Here is a 24,400-nt window from a genome sequence, read left to right on the forward strand (position 1 = left end):
TAGCCGCTAGGTGGCGCTAATTGTCAAGCAAAATATCAAACTTCTCATAAATTAGCTTTCATATCATCGAAAAAAAAATGTAAAATATCTACCATTTGCTTGAAATGACAAGATTGAATAAATTTCCCTCGAATTCTTCTTCTTCTTCATGCTTCTACATCCGCACTGGGATTTAACCTGCCTGCCTCGCTTCAACATACTGTTCTTTGAGCACTTCCACAGTTATTAATTGATGGGCTTTCTTTTGCCTGTCATTGTATGAATTTATAGATTGTTAGGCAAGTACAACAACACTCTATGCCCAGGGAGTCGAGAAAATTTTCAGGACCGGAACGGGAATCGAACTCGCCGTTTCTGGATTGGCGATCCATAGCCTTAACCAGTAGGCTAGCTGGTGACCCAATTCTGCAGCTGTGAAATCCAATTTTGAAGTGCCACAGAGCTTTTGTAGGGTGTGAATTGAAGATCAGTTCAATCAGTATAGCTGGAGAAGTGAAAATTGAACGGTGATGAAGAATAATTCGGCTAGCTTCAGTTTTGGTCGGATTGCCTTCATCATATGGGAAACGAGAAAAATTGAAACGTGCAATTTGACATAATTGAGGGGCCCAGAGGCAAAGGGGCGTAAGTGATCATTTTGTCGATTTTGAGCTCAGCATATTGAAACTTTCTTCAAATTTCAAGCTTTCGGGTACTTTTTAAAGATACGATGATTAGAAATATTACAATAAATCGGAGAAAATTGGGACGATTTTGAAACTCCTTACATTTGGTATGGGATGAAAAATTGGTGAAAAAAGTGTTAGTTGTCATTCACACCCCTTTGCTTCTAACTCCATCAATTATTCGCTTTTCAATGCTATAGGGGGTGGTTATTGATAGTCTGCATCTTTTTGCTTCCATCTAGAGAGCCATTGGCAAAGGTAAGTTGAAATACGTGTAATTATCGGCTATACTTCGTCTGATGTGACGGGAATTAGCGCATATGACGAAGTTTATTTTTACCCTTTGTGAAAAACTGTTCCGTACATATAAAGAAAGCAAATTTCAATATTTGGTACTACTCTACTATGCTCTGAAGTATGATTTTAAGTCTATTTCAAAGCTTTTGAAAACTGTCAATATTTTACTAAAGTGTTGTTCGACGAATGTTTCAAAATATGCATTATTTGAATCGTTACGACATATCAATAACTTTATACTCACAAAGTCTCGCTGCCCCTTGTGGTTGGTGTCCACGTAGGACATGTTCGGCCCGGACATGTTCGGCGGCGGCACGATCGAGTGGTTGGTGTTCCGCGCCGACCGGTTCCGCAGTCGGCTCTCCTTCGTCATGCCGCCGAGCAGGTCGCCGTGCGATGTGTACGAGATGCGCGATTGATGCGATGTGTACGATGAGTGTCGCGAACCTGCGTGGCGGCCGGTTGGTTCGGTAATTGTTCACGTTGATCATTCGGTGGAATGGGGGAAAGTACACGATTAGTGACGAAAGATAACGATAACAGTTGGCTGGCGAGCAATACGCGGTTGTAGTTGTTTTATTGTGTGAAATTACAAGCTTTCCTAGTGTGCGAAAACAAACAAAACTCAAAATAGGGAGTTTTTGAGATTTTGAATAGTATTTGTTTTAGTTTTAAAAAGTAGTGAAGCAGAATGATAAAGAGATGCTGTTTAGTATTGAAAAAGAAAGGCATGACTAAAATGTTAACCAAAGTGAAACAGTCAATATGTTTTTCAATTGTTGGTGAGAACACAGAATGAATAGAAATCATGCTTGAAACCATATCAGAAAAATAAATTTTACATGTGTGGTGTGGTTTTGGTTAAAAGCGATCAAAAATTATTATAAGTATGGACACTATAAAAAATATAAAATGTATTTTCTGTATTTTTCGAGTATTTGTCTGAGCAATGAATGTTAAAATCAGAGAGAAAAATTTGAACGATGCTGGAAACTTGAATAACGTTTGGAAGGACAAAAGGGAAAGAGTAGAAATAGAGACAGAGATAATTGTTTGGCTTGATAGTTTCACACGATCGTAACAATTGAAACGGATAGAAAGTGAGAGACGATCAATAGATATAAAAGAGAGAAAGTTTTGAAAACAGGAGAGAGATTTAGAGCAGCCATCACATTTTGGAAAGAGCAATCGTATCTTTCTCTTTTGTTTGACGCAAAGAAGTTCCGAAACGTATGTAAGTGAGAACAAATTTTGACACTTTGGAATCGAAAATCGAACGTTTTGAACGTCGTTTGAACTTGATTGAACTAGATTTTACTTTTTTATAGTGTACCTAAATTAGCATAGTATACTGGAACGATGATTGCACCATTTTCCTCCGACATCGGTGTGACCGCGTTCGAGTCATCGGCGTATGGCAAATGTTCTTGTGCATCGAGATATGTTGAGAGTACCAATGGTTTTCTATCGCTACCAGGTACGCCCACGAAACGTCCTCTACCGTTACGTATCGTAAACTGCGCGGTGGTGTCCGATCCAATCCAAACGGTGGCGATGCAGCATGTTTGAAAGAGAGAAAGAAATAGAAACGCAAAAAAAGAAGAAACACGTATAACTCGTTTAGTGAAGTTTGTGGTCTTCGAGGCTTGGTACCTGATGTGATCCTCTAGATCCTCTACGAAGATTAAATGGTGAACCAGGTAATGAAAGTGAAGCCTAGAAAGTAAGTATAGGTTTTCATTGGTTAGTGTGTTGTTGGTCGTTCGTCTTGGTGGGCTGCGCATTCTCTTAAAAACAAGTAGTAGTATATCAGTATATTTGTAGTAGTTAAGAGAAAGATTGATCTATGTATAAAATTCTATAGAAGCTAGGCTATTATAAATATGACTATTATGGTTAATAGGTGGGGTTGCTCTAAGCTGGTAGGTGGAGTGGTCTTCGGTTGCATTTGATAGACAACCGAAAATACATTTTAGGTGTGGATATGTGTGTTTTGGTGTTAAGAGAATGAGTTGTGGATTGTGAGTTCAATTGTAACTGGTGTTGTTAAGTGAAGTGTTATTTCGAAGAAACCTGCTCAACGCATTGACTAATATCTGTCCCTTGTAAACTATACAAATACTAAATATCCGTTTTAACTGATGAATAGTTACATTGAACATTACATTGAAAGTACTCATTGATGTTGGATGTAAAATATACAACATGGCGACCGTGACAGTCACGCCAAATTTTTAATTTTTCTTTGTATAATATCTAGCATAGCATAGCATAGGCGATTGTACACATCGTAGCTGGCTATACAATGCTCAGCTTCATATGTTTTGAAAAATCTAGCACGTAGTGTCGCTAAAATAACGTTTGGGATTAACGCCTTTTTCTACGTGTTAGAGTTGGTCTTTGTATAATACCTAATCAAAAAAAAATGTTTAAAAAATTTATGATTACTGAAATCATCAGTTATTATTGATTTCAACTTATTATCATTAGTTTACTGATAACTTTGCTTTCCTTTAACTTTGCTTTCCTTTCAACTGTACTGCAGTTGACAATTATCGAACATACTGTAATTGAAAAATTGTAATCATTATGCAGCATTTCTAGTTTTGCTTTGTTTCAGTTGGACAAATGTTGCTGCTTTAATGTTTCTCTATTGAATATCATCCCAAATTGTTACCAGTAGGGATTTTTTTGATTAGCATAAGCAACTATTTTTCCTTCTATTTACAGCAAAAGGGTTTAAACCATATTGTATGAAATATCTTTGTTCTGATTATCGCCGCAATGCTATTAGATTAATTTCTTAACTTTTTTCTGTTTGCCACTTGAAATGAAACATTATGACAGGGATTCTCAAACTTTTTCTGCTTGTGACCCACTTCTGATTGCTGTAGACTTTGGCGACCCATCAGCACTTATTTCCATAAAATATGTCATTTCAGAAAATTTGGACTGGCATTTTTGAATAAATTTGAATTAAATCAACTGAATACTGAACTAGCCAAGGGCTAAAAATCTCGTTAATACAGGTAAAAAAAAGTAAAAAGTATTTTTAAAAATCTGGAGGAACTGTCTATAAAATTTCCGGAAATTATTTGGTCGATGACAAATGTGACAGTTTCTGATGGAGTTTATAAGGATATTTTTTTTTACGAAAAATAAAAAAAATGCTGTATAATTTGTATACTAATGTCGGGTCTCCAGTTAGCTTAGTGATTAAGGCTATGGATCGCCAATCCGAAGACGGCGGGTTCGATTCCCGTTCCAGTCGCGAAAATTTTATCGATTCCCTGGGCATAGTGTATCATTGTACTTGCCTCACAATAAACAAATTCATGCAATGGCAGACAAAGAAAGCCCTTCAATTAATAACTGTGGAAGTGCTCATAGAACATTAAGTTGAAGCGAGATAGGCCATGTCCCAGTGAAGATCAGAGTTGCACTCTGTCACTGTCAATGGTAAGCAAATCGCTGATTTTAATAGGCCGACTGCGATCCAAGTCAGTGTGCGCTCTATTGAGTCACCGTCGCTTTCCTTGTTCCATCAGAACTGGATTGACTAGGGATATCACTGAAAGGCCATCTTTAAAAAACGTTTAAAAATCCAAATGAAGATTTACCAAGATGATATTTTTATATGTGGTACAAAATAACAAGTTTTGCATGTTGGTCACAAAAAAAGTTTGAGTTTCGGCGAAAACCACTAAAATATCACATCAGTTGCAATGATTGTGATCCAGAGTGCGGGTCAATATCAAGTCGTTGCCTGTCATTGTCGTTTTGATATGGATTGGTCAGGAGTGATAGTGACGACGGTGCAATATCAGTAGTCACCTGACAAGACTGATAGTGCGCAACTCTGGTGGAGACGTAGAGCCATAAAGAAGAAGAGGATGTCTGGCAAAATATCAGCGACGTCCTTTTTTGACAAGTCATTGGTAAAAAAAGAACTTGAGTAATTCCTTATACATTTGCATTAATCAGTTAATGAAAATAATCTTCAAAATTTGAAATTTTCAAACAATTTTGAAAATTTAGAATTTTTTATATAAGTTTATGAAGGTAATCTTGGAAAGCAACTCACTATGGGTAGAACAATGGTTTCAGTAGGATTTCCCAGAGTTTCATTTCGAATGTGTATCTAAATTTCATTAATGACGAAAGTGCATAAATATACTGAATATTTGGAGAAATATATACTGGTTATAGAACCTAACTTATTAACATTCTTAAATAATTTTTGAAAAATTTCCAATCTGATCCGATGTCTTGAAGTTCCAACTTAAAACAACGTGGCAATATATCTAAAGAAACTACAGCAGTTGAATTTTGTCAAAGTTGTTCTTTTGTTATTCTAAAAAAGTACTTCAGTTAAACATGGTCTTCAAGCAGAATTTCAGGAATGCTTGGAAATTCTGAAGCAATTTTTGGTGAGATTGATGCAATAAACTGAAGTAGCATTTCTTGAAAAGAATAAAAAAGTCCACTAGAAAATCTTTCAAAAATATCTTCAAAAATGATGATAAAAGCGGGAATTCTTCATAAATTTTCGACAATATTTAATGATATCCAATTTTCGTTGATTTCAAAAACACATGATAGGGTATTGTACTTGAAAAATCTATACAATAAAATGTAGATTAATGTCATGAATGTGGACGAGTTTTGAACACACGCTTCACTTGTTCACTTCGGCATACAAAACAGGAGAATTGTAATATTTGCCGAAACAAGAATAAAAAAAACAATGGAGATTTATCATTCAATTGACATCACATTCGAAGATTTTAAATTTGCATCCATCCTGTCACGGTCGCCATGTAGTGATGTTGTCCAATCAAGTTGAAGATACGATTCAATTTATATCTCTCAATTAAAAAAAAAAACAGTACAGCAAAACCCTAAGACCGTTCGCAATGCTGTTTTATTTTGTATGGCGAGTTTTAAAATTTTTAAAACTCGCCATACAAAATAAAACAGCATTGCGAACGGCCTAAGTCCACAAAAAACTTTTAAATCTAGAAAGCATATTTCCGGTAGGTGAGTGATTTTCATTTAATTTGGTTTTAATATCGAATGCCATTTCAACGCAACGTGAAATTATTTAATGAACATTCATAGTACCCAATGTTCTACAAATATACGTTACATGGCGACCGTGACTGGCACATACAATTGCATATATGTGATAGCATTCTAGTTGAGGAAGCAACAATTCTCTTGAGATGCTTTTTTATCTGTATTAACGAGATTTTAGCCCTAGGTAAGTTCATCTCTGAAGCCATGTACTCTAGGCCTGTCCAGCTTTTCAAAAATGTTCTCTGATTCTCAAGTCCACCCCCATATTTTGATTGGCATCCTAAAAGAAGTAACTGGTCAAAATTTCAGCCAAATCCGTTGAAATTAAGAGGTGCATCAAATCAATTTTGTGTTTTTCGACTATTTTTGAACTTCAAAAAACCATAACTACTCTAAAACATGTCAAAACTTAATTCTTTCGGCAGAAATTGAAAGCTATACTTGTCTGCTACAACTTCTCCGAACAACGTGTGCCAATAAAATTGAAGGAAACATGTGTAATTATCACATTTGTAATCAGAAAAACCTTAAAAAGTTGATTTTTTGATAGATTTCGTTCTGGAACACCCTAATATACTCAATAAGTTGGATTTTTCAAAACGGCATCATATTCTCCAATGTTTTCTGGTTATTTGCTTCTTTGACACCAATGCTGTAGGAGTTGAGCAAAAAATATTAAAATTCGGGAAAGCCAAATGTGGCCTAAAAACTAGCTTTTTGGAGGCAATCACGTTGTGGCGCGAAATTGTACTGAACGTAGTAGCTTTGCTTCCTAGTAGTTTGCCTTGGCTACCCCCTACCACGGGTGATAACAAACAAGCGCGATGACAGGTGTTGGCTATCATATCAGTGCTGACGCGATGCCACTTTTTGCGCGCCAAAGCGTGATTGCACCCGAAAAGCTAGTTTTTAGGCCACATTTGGCTTTCACGAATTTTAGTAATTTTTGCTAAACTCCTACAGCATTGGTGCCAAAGAAGCAAATAACCAAACAACATTGGAGAATATGATGCCGTTTTGAAAAATCCAACTTATTACGTATATTAGGGTATTCCAGAACAAAAACTATCAAAAAATCAACTTTTTAAGGTTTTTCTGATTACAAATGTGATAATTACACATGTTTCCTTCAATTTTATTGGCACACGTTGTTCGGAGAAGTTGTAGCAAACAAGTATAGCTTTCAATTTCTGCCGAAAGAATTAAGTTTTGACATGTTTTAGTGTAGTTATGATTTTTTGAAGTTCAAAAATAGTCGAAAAACATAAAATTGATTTGATGCACCTCTTAATTTTAATGGATTTGGCTGAAATTTTGACCAGTTACTTCTTTTAGGGTGCCAATCAAAATATGGGGGTGGACTTAAGAATCAGAGAACATTTTTGAAAAGCTGGACAGGCCTAATGTACTCGACTCAGGTCCTCGGAATGAACGGCTTGTGCTTTAACATCCTAGCAAGGCCTTTTCCTAAAAATGGGATGTACATTATCTTTTTTATAGCAGCAATCTTTTTTCTTTTCAATTGTTTTGTCCTCTTAGTAAACTAGTAATCTAGAAACTTTTGAAGAAATTTTCGAACCGTTCGTAAAATCGTGTCGCTAATGTTAGCTTCTGACCTCTTCAGATGTATTTCAAACTTGTGAAATACACAGTGGCCCAATTAAAGATTTTCGATGCCAATCCATGAAAGAATTTATCATAGCGGTCTAGGAAGTTTTGAGAGAAACCATCAATTTTTTCCCATATACTTTCATTTAAGAGACGTTCTAATAACTTAACTAGAACTTAACTAAAATCTTTCTTCGCCAATGAACCATTTATAAACTCCTATAATGATAAAGAAAATGAGATAATTCTAGAAGGAATTTCATGAGAATCTGCAGAAATAGCTGGGGGAATTTCAGGGAGGAATTAATGTAAGAATCCTGAACCTCAGAAGAAGTACTTATAGTATTATTTATTTAGCGAGAAAATTGTAGTTTGCCTAATGCTTGCATACAACTCTTCTTCTTCTTCTTCTTCTTCTTCTTTATGGCTGTACGTCCCTACTGGGACTTGGTCTGCCTCACTTCAACTTTATTAATTGAAGGGATTTCTTTGCCTGCTATTGCATGAATATGTATATTGTGAGGCAAGTACAATGATACACTATGTCCAATTTCACCGACCGGAACGGGATTCGAACCCGCCGGCTCCGGATTGGCGATCCATCAGACTAACTGGAGACACTTGTATAAGACTGTCGAGCCAATACAATCAATGTCCCAAGGATTCTTGGAAGATTTTTTTTAAGGAATATCAGATAGAACTTCTGATGTAAACCAGGAGAAAAATCCGGTTGAAACCTGATGTACCGTCAAACGGGGTTACTTGCAACAGCGGTGTAACTTGCACCACGATGACATACTTTAAATGTGAACCATTTTCTAATAATAATGAAAACTATTATGCCCTACTATTTCGGTTATAGAGATTATGTGTATCAAATATCGATTTAGTATAAAAATTAGCTTTGTTTCTTTGTTTATGGTTTAGCTACACTGTTAAAACGGATTGCTCATTTTATGCCATAAAAACAAGTATGAAAATCGTGCTTTACCTCTCCCTTATGGTAAGTGCGATAAGTCTGATGACCTTGCTTGCAGTTAGGGTACCTAATAGTAAGCTTAGCCAAACGATAAAAGTTTGATAAACTTATCGACTAAGTAATGCAAAAAATCATTATTATATTCGACAACCACTATGGGGTAACTTGCAACAGTTGAATTTGACGAAACCTTCTATTATTTATCTTCATTTCACGATATATTCGACAGAAATAACCGAAATGGATCATTTATTGATTACATAACGCGTTTATTTTCAAATGACAATTCATTTTTTACATTTGTTAGGAAATACCACATTTTGAAGTTTCATTCATGTTTCATCATGTTAAAAGTTCAATTTTTGTTTATGAACGCTGTAAAGCAATCACCAACATCAATTCTGAATGGATGGAGTAAATTATTCCAGTTTAATACCCAAATTAGCGAGTTTGACATTTACAAAGTAGAATAGGTTTGAAACACACCTTGTTAATTTAGCTGAAATTGCCAAACACCACTTCAAACTGAAAACTACTTGAAGATGACCTTTTCAAGAAATGACAATAATCATTGTTGACATTTTGTAATGAGTGCTAAGTCACGAGAATCGTATATATTTTGTGTTTGAGGGACGTGAGACCTGTTGCTAAACGATATACTCTCGCTTGCAATAACTTTCAATCCTTTCATGAAAAATTATATGTCAATTGGTTAGTGTACATCTTTTCATGGCATGTTTCATGCATAACATCAAAAATTTACAATACGACTAAATACTAGAATGTTAGTGCTGTTTAATGATAGCTAACTTAGCTTCATTTCCTATGTTGCAAGTTACCCCACAGATGGGGAAACTTGCAACAAGCATGTATTTCGCACCTCCTGATTAGGTGGCAACGTATTTTGGTAAACCAAGTGCTGCATAGTATTCTACTCGGGGTAATTAGCGTACACGATGCTTCACAGGATGTTTCAAATGTTTAGATTTTCAATGATATTGCTTCAAAGTCGAAAAGTGTTGCAAGTTACCCCATTTGACGGTAAACTTAGAAAAAAAAATTCCCGGAGGAACCCCAGAAGGTTTTGTGGGAAGAATCGATGAAGGCCCTCCTGGAGGAATGCTATAAAGACATCCTGAAAACATTCGGGAAGCAATTTCAGCAGTATTTCCAAAAGAACTTCTAGAGCAATTCCAGAATGAACGCCTAAGATTTTCAAAGAAGGAATCCCAAATAGAACTCCTGGTGGAATACCTGACGGAGCTGCTGGATTAAACACAGAAGAAAGTGCTGGTCGATTCTAATAAAGAATTTCTTTTGAATTGAAGGAGCGAGATCCTCCAGGAGAAACCAGTGAAAAAACTCCAGAAGGAATACCAAAAAAGTCCTCCTGGGTAAATCTTAGAAGGAGGAATCCAGAATAGGAATCAAAACAGGAACTCTTTGAGGAAATCCAAAAACTCTATTGAAATAGTCCCAGTTCTGCTGGCTTATTTCAGAGAAACTCCTGGAAGAATATCAGAAGGAATTCTGCCCAAGTAACACACAAGTCACAGAAGAGTCACGGCAGCGCAGGTTCTGGTTGCGCAGAAGTCACAGTGGCTCACTTCTAACAAATAAATATTTACTTGCTACAAGTAACTTTCCTAAGAGAAATGTGTAGCTTGGTGAGAGCAACTCGTGAAACAACTACTAGAGAAACCCTCAGAATCTCAGAATAATCCTCAAAAGGAGGATCTCTTTGAGGAATCCTTAACAGAACTATTTGAGAAATCACAGAAGAATCCTTAAGAATTATCACAGATGAAACAGTTAGAGGAATCCAGGAAGGATTTGAAGGAAGAATCTGACAATGAATTCTTGGAGAAATCCTAGAAGAAACTCCTTGATTAATTTTGGAAGAACTCTGGAAGGTATTGGGTTTACAGAAGAAAATCCTGGGCTCCTGAAGAAAACCTTAAATTCAAGAAGTTTCTTCTTCGATTTCTCCAGAAGCACCTTCTGCAATTAGATTGGATTCTTCTTGAATTCCTCTGCAAGTTGAGTACGGATGTTCCTAATGTAAACCCTCAAGGAGTTTATTATGCAATTCCTTCAGGTTTTTCTTAAAGGGATTCCTTTCCAAGCAACACACATGGTTACAAAACAGTGACGACAGCGTAAGTAAGGGTTGCACAGAAGTCCCTGCGACTTACAGCACAACCCTTACATACGCTGCCGTCACTGTTTTGTAATCATGTGTGTTACTTGGGTTATGATATTACTGCAGGTGTTCCGTAAGGAAATCTTTTATGAATTTATGTTTTATTCAATTCTCACATTTTTATTAAATTCTTTCAGAACATCCTTTTTCGAGAAATACCTCCAACAGTTTCTTAACCCTCTAATACCCAATCCCGCTTTTAGACGGGGTATAGTTTGAGCATTTTTGTAATTTATTTTTCGTGGTAAATCAATTTTTTCATATTTTTGGCTGATATTTAGGACTGTTCTTCTTCTTCTTCTTCTTGGCGTAACGTCCTCACTGGGACAAAGCCTGCTTCTCAGCTTAGGTGTTCAATGAGCACTTCCACAGTTTTTAACTGAGAGCTTCCTCTGCCAATGACCATTCTGCATGTGCCACACGATATGGCAGGCACGAAGATACTCTATGCCCAAGGAAGTCAAGGAAATTTCCTTCACGAAAAGGTCCTGGACCGACCGGGAATCGAACCCGTCACCCTCAGCATGGTCATGCTGAATACCCGTGCGTTTACCGCCTCGGCTATATGGGACTGTTCTGTATATCTCAAAATGGTTTTTGGTGTATTTTAAAGCGTATTTACATTTTTTAAAAATCATTACCTTTTAGAAGTCATTGTTTATTTTGTATTGAATCGCTACAATTAACATATTTTATTTTTTTCCCAAATCATTCTATCCTTGTTTAATAGTTTAAGGGAATCGAATACACTCTAAAATTATTTTCCTTTAAATTACACGGAAAATAAAATTTTCTGCGAAAAAAATTTAAAATAATAATATTTCAACTATAATCATAAAATCTCAAAATGTTTTCATCTCAAAAAATCCGTTCCTTAAATTGGCTTCCAGGAAAAATATAAAAGTGTGGGGATGTTCAAAATTAAAAATTAGAAAAATCAAAAACTGAAATTCACGAAATCGAGAATTAAAAAGAATCATCTTCCAAAACATGTTTAAATCGATTTTAGATGACGAAAAATGATATTTAGATCAAAATCAAAAATTTGGGTATTAGAGGGTCAAATAATGCAATTAGAAACGTTTCTGTAACGAATTCCTACAAGAGTTTCTTCTAGGTTTTTACAAATAGACGCAGCAATAAGAATGAATTTCTTGTGAAATATCGGGAAGAACTCCTGGAAGAATCCCGGAAGAAACTTCTGAAAGAATCCTGAATAAATTCCACAAACAAGTCTTTACTTATTCCTTCAAAATTTCTAGGAGGTTCTTTGATTCTTCTGGAACGATTTAAATAAGGATTCCGGAGTAATTTGGAAAAAAAATCCTTAGAAATTACTCCAAGAATACCTTTGGAATATCTTAGCATTTTTTTTAACTCCGGTATTTTCTTATTATTATTATTATTATTATTATTATTATTATTATTATTATTATTATTATTATTATTATTATTATTATTATTACTATTATTATTTTCATTCTTATCCGGAATGTCTCTTATCATAATATCCGAATTTTCAATGAAATTTAGCTCTAAAATGAACCCATCAAATCCTAACCCCACCTGCCGAATCCACTTAAGAATTCTCGCAAAATTCCTCCTACAGTAGACTGAACCGTAATCCGGCTTTGATCCAACCGTAGTTTTAACCCTCTGGAAGTCTCCCCTAAAACCGCAGTGAAATACCTTCCAAAATATCAGTCAGCTTTCCTCAGTTAGGATTGTGTCGTTGATCATGGACATTAGAGTGGGTCAACGTTGTATGGGGAAAATTTAAATTTGATCGCATCAACCCGGAACAAAACTTTTTCAATCTATATTAGCGTCCAAAACAACTGTGCAAAATTTGAGAGAGAAAACGGGCTTTTTTTGCATTTTTCTCATAAATTGATTTTTTTTTGTCTGAAACGATCTAACTTAGAACGTTGAGCCTAGAATATGCCGAAAAACTTTACCGAAGACCGCAAAGTGATCCGACGCTTGTGGAAAAAGTTATTCGCTTGGTAACATAGGCATAAAATTGATATTTTAGTATTAATGTTATTCCTTTACATGTTAAATGTTAAGCTCCACCGCACAGTGTTCGAAATCGATGATTTTGCGATCAAAATTGAATAACTTTTTTTCTCGTTGGTTCTAGAGGTTTGGCGTGTTCTACAAAGTTTTTCTGCATATTAAAAGGCGTCTTCTAATAAAATTTAATAAATGATTAATCCCCCTAGAAGTGAGATAAAAATTTTATTTTTTCGAAATATTTTTTTTAGCAGTTTGACGTCTTCGGCAAAGTTGTAGCCCATAATAAGAGAAACAAAATCGTAGAACATGTCAAAGCTCCACCTTTTACGGTTTTCGAGATATGGGGCATTTTGTGCGAAGTACCCCTAAAACTAGTTTTTTCAGTGTAGCTTCAACAGATAAAATCCTACAGTTTTGTAACCTTCTACAAACTTGTTCAGGACGTCAAAATACACATTTCTTCCGAAGATGTCAAGTCATTATATCTTGAAACAAAAAAGTTATAGGCAAATTTATCAAATTTTAATGTATACTTTCACCTTGAGTAACTATTTCCGGCGCAAAATGGCGCAGATGGCTCAGTCGGTAGTTGAAAGATTAGACTTTTTACTATCACTTGAGGGTGGAAACCCTCGTGCGCAATAGTGGGAAAGGTGGTTTAAATACATGACAAAAACTAATTATTTTGCCTGAAATACAAGAAAAATAAATAAAAATTAATCATTTAGGAGCCCGCTGTAATTTTTACTGCATTGCGTAATTTCCGGCAATATTTTACAACATTTTTGTGCATTATTTATTTATTTATTTATTTACTTAAATTAGCAGCACTTTACACCAAAGGTGCATTCGTGTCGTTTTTGAGTATTGTTTTTACCAAACAGAATGTTTTATTGATGATTTTGAATTCATATTGTTTACTATCAGATGTTCAGGCAATTTCTGATAGTTACTTTTGAAATTAACTGTTTGAAGTTTTTTTGGAGAACAATATTCAAGTTATGCAGCGCTAGGAGTAAGAAAAAAGAAATAATTAGCAGTTTAAGATGTGCATCAAAACACAGAGTAGATTTTTTTTATGTATTTATATTTATATTTGTTGTTTGACTTTTCAACTACGGAATCAGTATCGGAAAATATCAGAAGAAGTTTTGATTCGTCCGATAGCAGATTAACAGCTTTTTCGGTAATCCACGAGTTTGACTTACAACTGAGAAGCAATTGAAATATATCAGATATAAATCAATAAAATTCAGGGTGTGCCCAGAAATAATGCGATAGTTTTTTTATTTCAAACATTATATTTAATCTCTTGACGTTAACCAATTACAAGTTTTGACGTCCCATCGTCTATATCATAAGTTAATTAATGTATTTTTCATATATTTAACAGTACTTTTAACGAAAATCATTTGATATAAAAGATTTACTTTATTTTCACCAGAAAATCGTCAAATATGTATTGAAGAATGTTACAAGAAGAATTACAACTACCTTAATTAGAACTGCGAAGGTATTTATCAAAACGCATTTAATATTCTAATCACTGTAACCATTCAATGTTATGACTATTGGGTAGGTAGTCAATCGTTCGGGCATGGATATGTTGTCATAAGTTTGAAGAAATTCAATACTTTTATTTAGAACTAGTTTTAGTTATAACTCTCGGGTTAGAACAATATTTTCTTCTGTTTTTTTTTAAATTTTTAGTGATAAAAACTCACTGGTTTCTGCCAAAACTTTGTAAAGATATTGCCGGAAGAAACACAGTGCAGTAAAAATTACTGTGGGCTTCTTAATTATTATTTTTTTTATTCTTTTTATTGTACCACAGGCAAAATATTAAGTGTTTGACTTGTATTTAAACCACCTTTTCCACTATTGCCCACGAGGGTTTCCACCCTCAAAAGATAGAAAAAAGTCTAATCTTTCAACTACCGACTGAGCCATCTGCGCCATTTTGCGCCAGAAATAGTTACTCAAGGTGAAAGTACACCTTAAAATATGATAAATTTGCCTATAACTTTTTTGTTTTAAGATATAATGACTTAATACCTTCGGAAGAAATGTGTATTTTGACGTCCTGAACAAGTTTGTAGAAGGTTACAAAACTGTAGGTTTTATCTGTTGAAGCTACACTGAAAAAACTAGTTTTAGGGGTACTTCGCACAAAACGCTCCATATCTCTAAAACGGAGGAGGTGGAGCTTTGACATGTTCTACGATTTTGTTTCTCTTATCATGGGCTACAACTTTGCCGTAGACGTCAAACTGCTAAAAACATATTTTGAAAAAATAAAATCTTTATCTCACTTCTAGGGGGATTAATTATTTATTACATTTTATCAAAAGACGCCTTTTAACATGGGGAAAAACTTTGTAGAACACGCCAAACCTCTAGAACCAACGTGAAAAAAAAGTTATTTAATTTTGATCGCAAAATCATCGATTTCGAACACTGTGGACCGGGCAATCTGTATGTTATAACCTTTTCCACAAGTGTCGGATCACTTTGCGGCTTTCGGCAAAGTTTTTCGGCATATCCTAGGCTATACTTCAACGTCATTAGTTATATTGTTTCAGCCAAAACAAAATCAAAGCAGATTAAATTTAAATTTTGAAGGAAAACGAAGGAAATAAGAATGAGGATAAGGACAGGTAGGGAAATAGAAAAAAAAAACCTGGAAGAGGGTACTAACGCATAAGCGTACCACAATGGGTTCAAACAGCGCCCTGAAAAGAGCACTGTAATAACGCATAAAGCGAAAGAGAGCCTATAGCTCTTTACCACAGCGGGTTAAGAACAACAGAATATCCTGAAGATTTAGGTTTCTGAAGTCAGTTTCACTTAATAAGTGTTTACCGAGTACTCGGAAACGCAGTTGCGCAAAAACTGTAATCGGATTCACAGCTATCACATGCAAATGAATCAGCTTGCTGAATATTCGCCATGTGATAGCTGAGTCGGCAGTGGCCAGTCAATGCTTTGACCAGAAAGCTGCAATTCTGCTTCGATAGATGTGTAAAATAATTTCGCCACCCTTGGAAATGGCTCAGTACAATACAATTTGGTTTGACGACATGACTCCAAACTATTCCAGTATTGTCTGTGTTAAGTGACAGCCCAGGTGTGAATCCGAAGCTTTACCTAACACTTCGATATCGGAATAGCTGACTCGGGGCCAATGAAGTCAAGTGATGCTCCAGAGCGAGCTAATTCATCAGCCAATTCATTTCCAGCGATGGGAGAATGGCCAGGTACTCATACAAGGTGAACAGCGTTTGCTGAATTCAGCTCCTTGATTTGAGTTCAACAAGCGATAACTATCTTCGACCTAGAGTTGGCCGAAGCAAGTGCTTTAATAGCAGCCTGGCTATCTGAACAGAAGTATACAGGGTGTAAGGTTCGTGATTGCAAACTTTTTAAGGGGTGATAGAAGACCATGAATGGTGAAACAAATTGTTCTACGCATATGGTCAAATCTCAACCGTTACGTAGTTTTTGAACTTTCCATGTTTTGTACTATTATTGCCTTAATTGGCTTTAACTTGAAAAAAGTCAAACTTATAGCAGTTTTGTGACCCTTATTCGGAAGATTATTAAATTTCCTATGAAATGACATCTTTGAATCGTTTAACTTAGTTAAATAACTAAGTTTTCTGGAGCAAAATTGCTCAAAAGTAGTGTGTTTTAATTGGTTTATGTCAATTATCTTCAAAAATTGCGTAATAAATTAAAATTATTTCTTAGGCAATCTGTGGCCCCTGTTCCACTCTACAATTCGTTCTTTGACACCAAACTTCTACCTCTTATCGTTTTCTTGCAATTTAGATTTAGACAACGCATTTCAGATCATAAAATTGCAACTGTACCAAGTAAGCACTTTTTTGCGCACTGTGCCGCAGGATCACCCCTTAAAAAGTTTGCACTCACGAACCTAACACCCTGTATTACTTTGCCCATTACGTGCTGCTGAAGTGTCGATTGCACTCTGCACATAAGGCGAAACTGGATCCATTTCCTCACTTTTTGGTTTTTGATTTTTTATAAAATAACGAAGCATTATTTTCAAAATCGGTTTTCGTACACATGTAAAGTATGGATCAAGGTATCTCCTGATTTTTTTTTCGTGGTGGAAAATGTTTTTCGTTTTTGCAGAAACCATTTTTGAATAAAATTTCACAAAAAATGGTTTCTGCAAAAATGGAAAACTTTTTCCACCACAAAAAAAAAATCAAAAGATACCTTGATCCATACTCTACATGTGCACGAAAACCGATTTTGAAAATATTGCTTTGTTATTTAATAAAAAATCAAAAACCAAAAAAATGAGAAAATGCTTCCAGTTTCGTCATAAGAGCAAAGATTTCGGCCTAAAAAACGGTGCAGTGTCTACCAAGTGAGTAAGACTGATACAGCCTTATCTCACGAGAATAAACACCGGCACCTGCTCGACGTTCGAGAAGGGAGCCATCAGTGTAACATACGATGCCGTCAGAAATACTTCTTTCCAGATATCCAGATGTCCACTCTTCCCGGGAAGGAAATTTCATGGAAAACGTCCTATATGGGAAATTACAAACAATTGTAAGATCACTTTGACTAAGGACAATTTTGTCCCAATTCACCAAAAGTGAACACAACGAAGTGTGTGTTGATGAACGGTTCACAGGAGTTTCCTCTAGTAGACCGAGTACCAGTAGCTGGTAAGTGCAAGAAAGTACTTCTTGTTTGAGATGAATGTGTAGTGTGGCAACTTCAAAGAGAACTTCGAGCGCTGCCGTGGAAGTTGAAGAGAATCCTCCAGACATCGCCATTAAGAACATCCTTTGAAGGTTGTCCGAAGACCATACAAGCTTTCTTGATTCTGAACTCAATGTGAGGTGTCCAGGAAAGCTTGGAATCAAGAATGACTCCAACGTATTTTACCCGTTCAGTCACATCAATTTCAGAATCAAAGAGACGCAAAGATCGTACGCCATTACGGTTTCACCTTTTCGTAAAAAGAACAACAGCTGTTTTACTCGGAATAACCATATTAGCAACGTAGTTTAATGGAAGCATGTACGTAATAGCCTGGCATTTAGCATTATTTGCAACGTTGTGTTAGTTTACTTGGTTTTATAGTGGCAGTAAGTACCTCATCGAGTGAATTTGACTTTAACTCTATATAGTAGGATGTTAGGGTCAGTATGACCCAGACAGGTACGCCGAACGTGCACAACACTATCGTAGTGCGAAAAACCTAACATCTTAGAAGGGTTAAAAATGTTGCTTGGGAATTAATGACAGGCATATCTTACTCTTACTTTTCTGTCACTTTGTTTTCTTGCATGTTTTGTCGCCCAAAATAAAAATGAAACTCATCTGTAATTGGGGTATATACTTAGATCTGTATCCGTCCCTAGATTACCATAAATTCCAAGTGTATTCAAGTGTAAGTGAGTGAAGAGGAGACCTACCTTCTGGAATGCCGCGACCCCCTGGCGGTCGGCGTGGATGTTTGTTCGGTTTGTTGATAGATGTTTGTGAATCGGTATGGCGATGGTTGGTGGTGGTTGTTATTGTTGTTGTTTTCGGTGTATGAATTATTAATTTTTATGATGATTCATGGGGTCGATTCGTGTAAGTGTTTTTTTCAGTGATTTTTGAATGGTTTATTTTAGCGTTTCATTCGATGAATGGTTAATGTTTTCAGAAGGACCCCACCGATACGACGACAGTGACGTCACCGGAGAAATGTTCACGCCAATTTAGCGCCCCAATGGGAGAGGACAGGTCAATTCGATGGAAGATAACAAGAAAAGAAGAGAAACAATTTCGATGAATGTTTAATGTTTCGGAGAGCAAGAAGCGAATGGTGATGATGAATATTTGACTAATTTGAACGATTGTTTTTATTTCTCGGGTTTGTTGCAGTGCGCCGATGTGCACACCGGTGAGAACGAAACGTGATTTGCACGAGGAATTTTTGAGGGATTTTTCATCAAGCTGGTTCTATTTACATGGAATGTAACACGAGACAGGACACGTAGGTGGGTACTTTACATGAGAGTGACACAGTGGCACGAATCATTCTAAATAGGACATGCATTCGGTTTTTGGGGCCCAGTGCGAAGTATGACTGGAATTTCTAAATTTTGCGAAGCCAACACGAACAACGAACGGTGCTGCTACATATCTATACATAATTGAAACGTAGGTCGGTCCACCACCATCCAAGAGAAAGAGATAAGGGTGTGCGCCGTAATTGGATTGAAGCACTCAGGGTCGTAAAAAGTAATGTTTATCCGGAAAATGTTTGCGCAATACCATCCGTAAGATAGACACTTGGAGGGAGCAAATTTGTCGCAAACAGATCTCAAGCCTAGAAGGCATAATTTGTTGAAGACAGACCTTTAAAATATTGCAAAGACAGCAAGCAAACAATGTAATAAAGAAACAGACAAGAGAGGCATATTGATTTTCGTCATTGAGATATTTTAGTATTTTTTAAAGTGTTGAGCCACATTTGTGCAGCACGGAGACAAATTTCGTTAATTTGAAACAAAAATATTCATGATTATTCGGTAAACTGATAAAATGTTTGCTTCAAATCTGATGTTTGATATGTTTCAAACAGTTTTATTCATGTGTTTTTAACATATTGACATTTCACTTGAGTTTACCTCAAATATTTTTTTAGCATTTTTTTAAGTTTGAGCTTATGTTACCATCATCATTCTGTAAATGTTGAACTGAATGAATTGCCTTTTCCCGAGCAGAGGTCAAGTACTGACGATCAAAATGTGGTATTGGTTTGTTTGAGATAAGAGGTAAAAGTACTGAAAATAATAGCAAAAATTTGATCTTGAACCATCTAACCAATAGCAAAATTTGATATTTGAAGATCAATCAAATAGCTCACTGCTATTGGTTAGATCTTACCAAGAGCTAAATGTGCTATGATGATGATGTTCCAGGAGTAAAATTGAGATATTATTTTCAGTACTTTTACCTCTTATCTCAAACAAACAAATATCACTTTTTGAGCTCTGTATCAAAATATGCTATTATTGAAATATTTTACTTTGCTCGGGTTTCTACACGGCACAATACTGTAGGAAAAATTAGGTAATTTTGTATGAAATTAAGTGACCGTAATTTGTGCCCCACATTCAACATGACAGTTTTTTTTAAGTAAATCTGAATTGCATTCGAGCTTACAATTAGTGATACATATCAGGAAATCCAGCTTAAGAACGTGCATCACTTCATCAAGTTGTTTAATATACGGGTAAGATCCTGCTTGTATATAAGTTTTATATCAACTGATAGATTACAGCATGACTTTTCTTAGAATGCTTCAATTGTTTTTGTATTTTCTAGACGTATAGAATAACAAACGGAACTTGCAGAAGAATATACAGGGTATAAGTATCATAAGTAATCTCACGCTTCCAAGTTTATGCTATTCGAAAACAACAAAAAAAAAACAAAGAAAAAAAAAATAAAATAAAAAAAGAAACAAATAGCGCTTCAGTCCCTTATTTTTCATAAGATGAAAATGGGAACCATATGCTCAATAAGGGAAATACTACCCTACATTGCATCATATCAAAACTCCTTATTTCGTGTGAAACGCTAAAAATTCCACCATTAAAAGTCGGAAACAAACAAGTCCCACAATCCTCTTGATTTCAATATTGATCATACAAATCTGGATTATGATTTTCCATTCCCATGTTCAAATGTTCTGTTAAAACTATACAATCAATTCTGTTAATAAATACGCAAATGAATTTCCAATTTAGATTTTTTTGAAATTCATTTGCGCACTTTCTAATAACTTCCACAATTTTCCTATAGAATTATCAAAATGTTTGCTATTTTGCGAACATTTTGTGCGTTATGGTATAGTGCCTTCGTGCTCTCTCCCCTACATGACTCTGCCGTAGTCAAAATAATAAAAATAAGTTTTGCCCAGTGAAGAGAATTGTCAGACAAAAGAGGCACAAAACAAGCAACAAAGAAGGTGCGACAATTACTCTTTATCTCTACTGGTAACAGATAATGACATGATCTCGAATTTTTTTGTTGCAAACAAAACGTAAACTGAATTTGTTGCATACTTTTCAACTCGTGAATAAGGCTGGCACAAATTTCGGTTTTCTCTAATGTCACCCCCCCCCCCCCCCTCGGAAAATTTTTGTCGAAATTCGACATTTTGAGGGGGGACACAAATAAATTATGTAGGAAATTTAAAAATTTTAAAGTGAAATTAGAGTCGTCGAGAAAATTTCTTAACAAATCCGATGAGTTTGACGATTTTGCCTAATTGTTTGGGTAATTTTTCATGAAATACGTTTATTATTTATCATCCCTCCCCCTTGACGAGTCAACGAGAAAAGTGACAAAAGAAGAAAATAAGATTTGTTCCGGCCTAATCAATTATAACTAACCCAAAGTCGAAACTGTTTGATGATATATCTTTAACAGAGTTGCAGAGTTTACCGACTCAAAGTTACCGTTCGAAAATCGCAATGCAAGGTTTAAAAATGTCTAAACTGGTGGTGTACGATGTTTATCCTATTATTTTCAAGTTAGGACAAACTTATGTCGCATTGGGTGGATTTTCGCAACAAATACAGGTTGCGACATTGTCATTATTGTTGCGCGATGGTTGAATTTTGATTCACTGGTTTTGCCTATTCTTGCAGTTCGGGATGAGATGATATGCAAAAAAAAAAAACAAAAGGTAGTGGAGCTGAAGTGAAATTGAAACAGTTCTCCCGAGACATCTTCGATCTATCTTATGCATTCGGGACTTCAGAGGGGTATTCATAGATGAAATCATAGGAATGTAAGGGTTTGAGTTTGGTGAACGTAGGTATGAAGAAAACTGAAGTATTAAAAAACAGTGATATCCAAAGTGTGAAGCTGGCAAGCGCAAGCAGATCATGCTTTCATTTGGTACTAGATGTAGACGTAGATTCTTATTTTGGGAATGTTTAAAAAGGGGCATCTTGGCAAGATTAGGGAGCAGGGATCTAAAAAAATAATCAGGGAATTTAATTTCATTTAACTAAATTGAAGTGCTAGCAATTTTAGTTAAGGAAAAGAGTAGATTGAGCTTTGTAGAAATCATTCCGTTCAGAACAGTGATGCAAGTTTTTGTCAGTTGAAAGAAGAATAAAATGGAATAGTAAGAATGGGAATAAAAAAATGAATAAGATGAGGTGAATTAGTGTCAGTGAAAAGATATGTAAATAATAATGATTGCTCTTGCACACGTCCTAATATGAAAATGAATATTCTATGGCAGCAATTCTCGACAACCAGATTTTTACTACATATGTATATAAAATGAGTTTTAATTCCCTTCATTGAGGAAGTATATCACACGAACGGATGAATCGATTATGTAGCAAGATTTTTGCAGTCTTCAATTCGTCTCCAGAGTAACTGTGTTTACATGCAGAAGAATTTATTATTCGACGAAAATAATAGAAAAAATGTTAAAGTACTGATATTTGTATGAGCTGGGAACAAATTCAACACCATTGCACTTAAACATATCTAGAATGTGGTGCTACAATACAAAGTTCTGAATAAAAAAAATCACGTTTTTTTTGCAGATTTGCAGACACGCCCAACGATTGTTCAATAATTTAGTCTCATAATATTTCCAGAAGAAAGTCTTTCTCTTAAATTCACATACAAAAAATCGGTTAAGTTCTTCATGGATCTTATAACGAGATTCTCCTATAAATAAGAGGTTTTTTCTGCACTATAGAGAAATCTTTTTCAAAACGCTATTTTGAATCTCTCTTTTTTCCCACATACACGTCAAAATCCTTAAGCACTTGATACACTAGTCTGGGTGCTTGTCAAGGCCTCTCTAGGTAACAGCATATTGAAAACAGTTGCTAATTTTAGTACAAGAATGATCTTGTACCGACTTTTCGAACCCTCTAAGCAGAATACCCTCTTCGAATGAGTATAATAAATTTCGTACTGGAGCTGCGATGTTTAAATCAAAATTTCAAGAAATTGATAAGAGGTAGAAGTTTGGTGTCAATGAACGAAATCTATATAAATAAAAATGGAATGGTGTTTGTATGTCACGAATAGGCTCGGGAACGGGTTAACAGATCGACATGATTCTTTCACTGTTGCATTCCACCAGGGCTCCGACGTGTTTATGCGAAGTAATAATTAGGAAAAGTGATCGGGAAGGCAAGAAAAACGGGAAAATCAGAAATTCCATTTTGAGGGGCATTTCTTCATGGAACCGGATGTCAAAAAACAGAGTAGGCAGGCAGTACGACGTTTGCCGGGGCTGCTAGTGTAGAATGGAATAGAGACCACAACTCTGCCTAAGAGAGAATTTTAATTTATTACGCATTTTCTAAAGATAATTGACAAAAACAAATTAAAATACACAACTTTTGAGCTGTGTTTTTCTCTAGAAGAAAACTTAGAAAACTTAGTTATTTAACTGAACCAATCTATCTAAAGATATCAATTGATAGAAAATTTAATAATCTCTTGAACTGTGATAAGTTTGACCATTTTTTCAAGTTATAGCCAGTATAAGGCAATCATGGTCAAAAACATGGAAAGTTCAATAACTACGTAACGGTTGAGACTTGACCATAGTAGAACAATTTTTTTCACCATTCATGGTCCTCTAGCACGCCTTAGAAAGTTTGCATTCATGAACCTAACACCTTGTGTGTTGATTGTTTGGTTTGAGGAAGGCCTTCTTTGCATTAGCTAATTGAATGAAACAACTCAACTAACAATCGCAAGTCACAAACAAGCATGCATGCTGAATTGTTGCTTTATAATAGTAATGATAGCTGAACTAAAATTATGCTGTACATATTACTGTACAAACGTTTTTTTCAATTGAAAAAGTAGCCAATGTTCAATCTTTCGTATTGGTATTAACAATAATGATTTAAAACACTTTTCAAGAGTTTCAATCAATTTGTATTCGACTTGCACAAATTCCTTTATAAAATAGTTTAACAAAACATTTTTCTGCTTCTTGTTAAGTATATATACAAATAAGAACAGGGCTGCCCAACCTTTTTCGCATGTTTCAGACATTTTCAATCGGTACATTTGTGTATAAGTCATACATGGAATATTTTAGCATCAAATGACAGCTTAATGTTACATCTAACTCGTCCAAGTGAGAAAGTGAGAATTTGTTGACAATTTTTAGCTACCGGTGCAGTTGACCCCAAAAAACAGTCCGGCCCGCGGGCCGGATGGATTTTTTCACTGAATTGCCACGGAAGCTAAGTCGATAAGTCAAATTTGATTTTTAACACATGAATCCATTAGCCCGAACACCAGGCTTCTATTTGATGCTAACATTTCTAATATCTGACCATTTTTACGATCGTACGGACCAAAAATGTATGAAACAAGCAATAAAGGTTAGGCAGCCCTGAATCAGAACATGTATCTGAATAATGTGTTTTTCGAAGTCGAAAAAACACTTTCGTTTCATTATACTTCGACTCAGACTACAGAATGAAAAACACGTGTTTTTTT

At 35.5% G+C, this 24,400-nt stretch overlaps 1 protein-coding gene across 50 annotated transcripts in view; it reads right to left on the reverse strand.

Annotated features, from left to right (window-relative positions):
* Window positions 1–24,400, reverse strand: part of LOC109421922 (sodium channel protein para) — a 521,170-nt gene that overhangs the window by 157,666 nt on the left and 339,104 nt on the right. For 34 of the 50 annotated variants that reach the window (XM_062855173.1, XM_062855141.1, XM_062855172.1 and 31 more), the window contains 3 exons: window positions 2,616–2,678; window positions 2,296–2,479; window positions 1,207–1,409 (listed from right to left, as the gene is read on the reverse strand). In XM_062855173.1, the coding sequence (XP_062711157.1) occupies window positions 1,207–1,409; window positions 2,296–2,479; window positions 2,616–2,678 (450 nt within the window). The remainder of the gene's footprint in view (window positions 1–1,206; window positions 1,410–2,295; window positions 2,480–2,615; window positions 2,679–24,400) is intronic. The other 16 variants (XM_062855155.1, XM_062855169.1, XM_062855167.1 and 13 more) reach the window with 2 other exon arrangements.

The sequence above is a fragment of the Aedes albopictus genome, chromosome 3 (assembly GCF_035046485.1).
Source record: "Aedes albopictus strain Foshan chromosome 3, AalbF5, whole genome shotgun sequence".
In the NCBI taxonomy this organism is placed as follows: domain Eukaryota; kingdom Metazoa; phylum Arthropoda; class Insecta; order Diptera; family Culicidae; genus Aedes; species Aedes albopictus.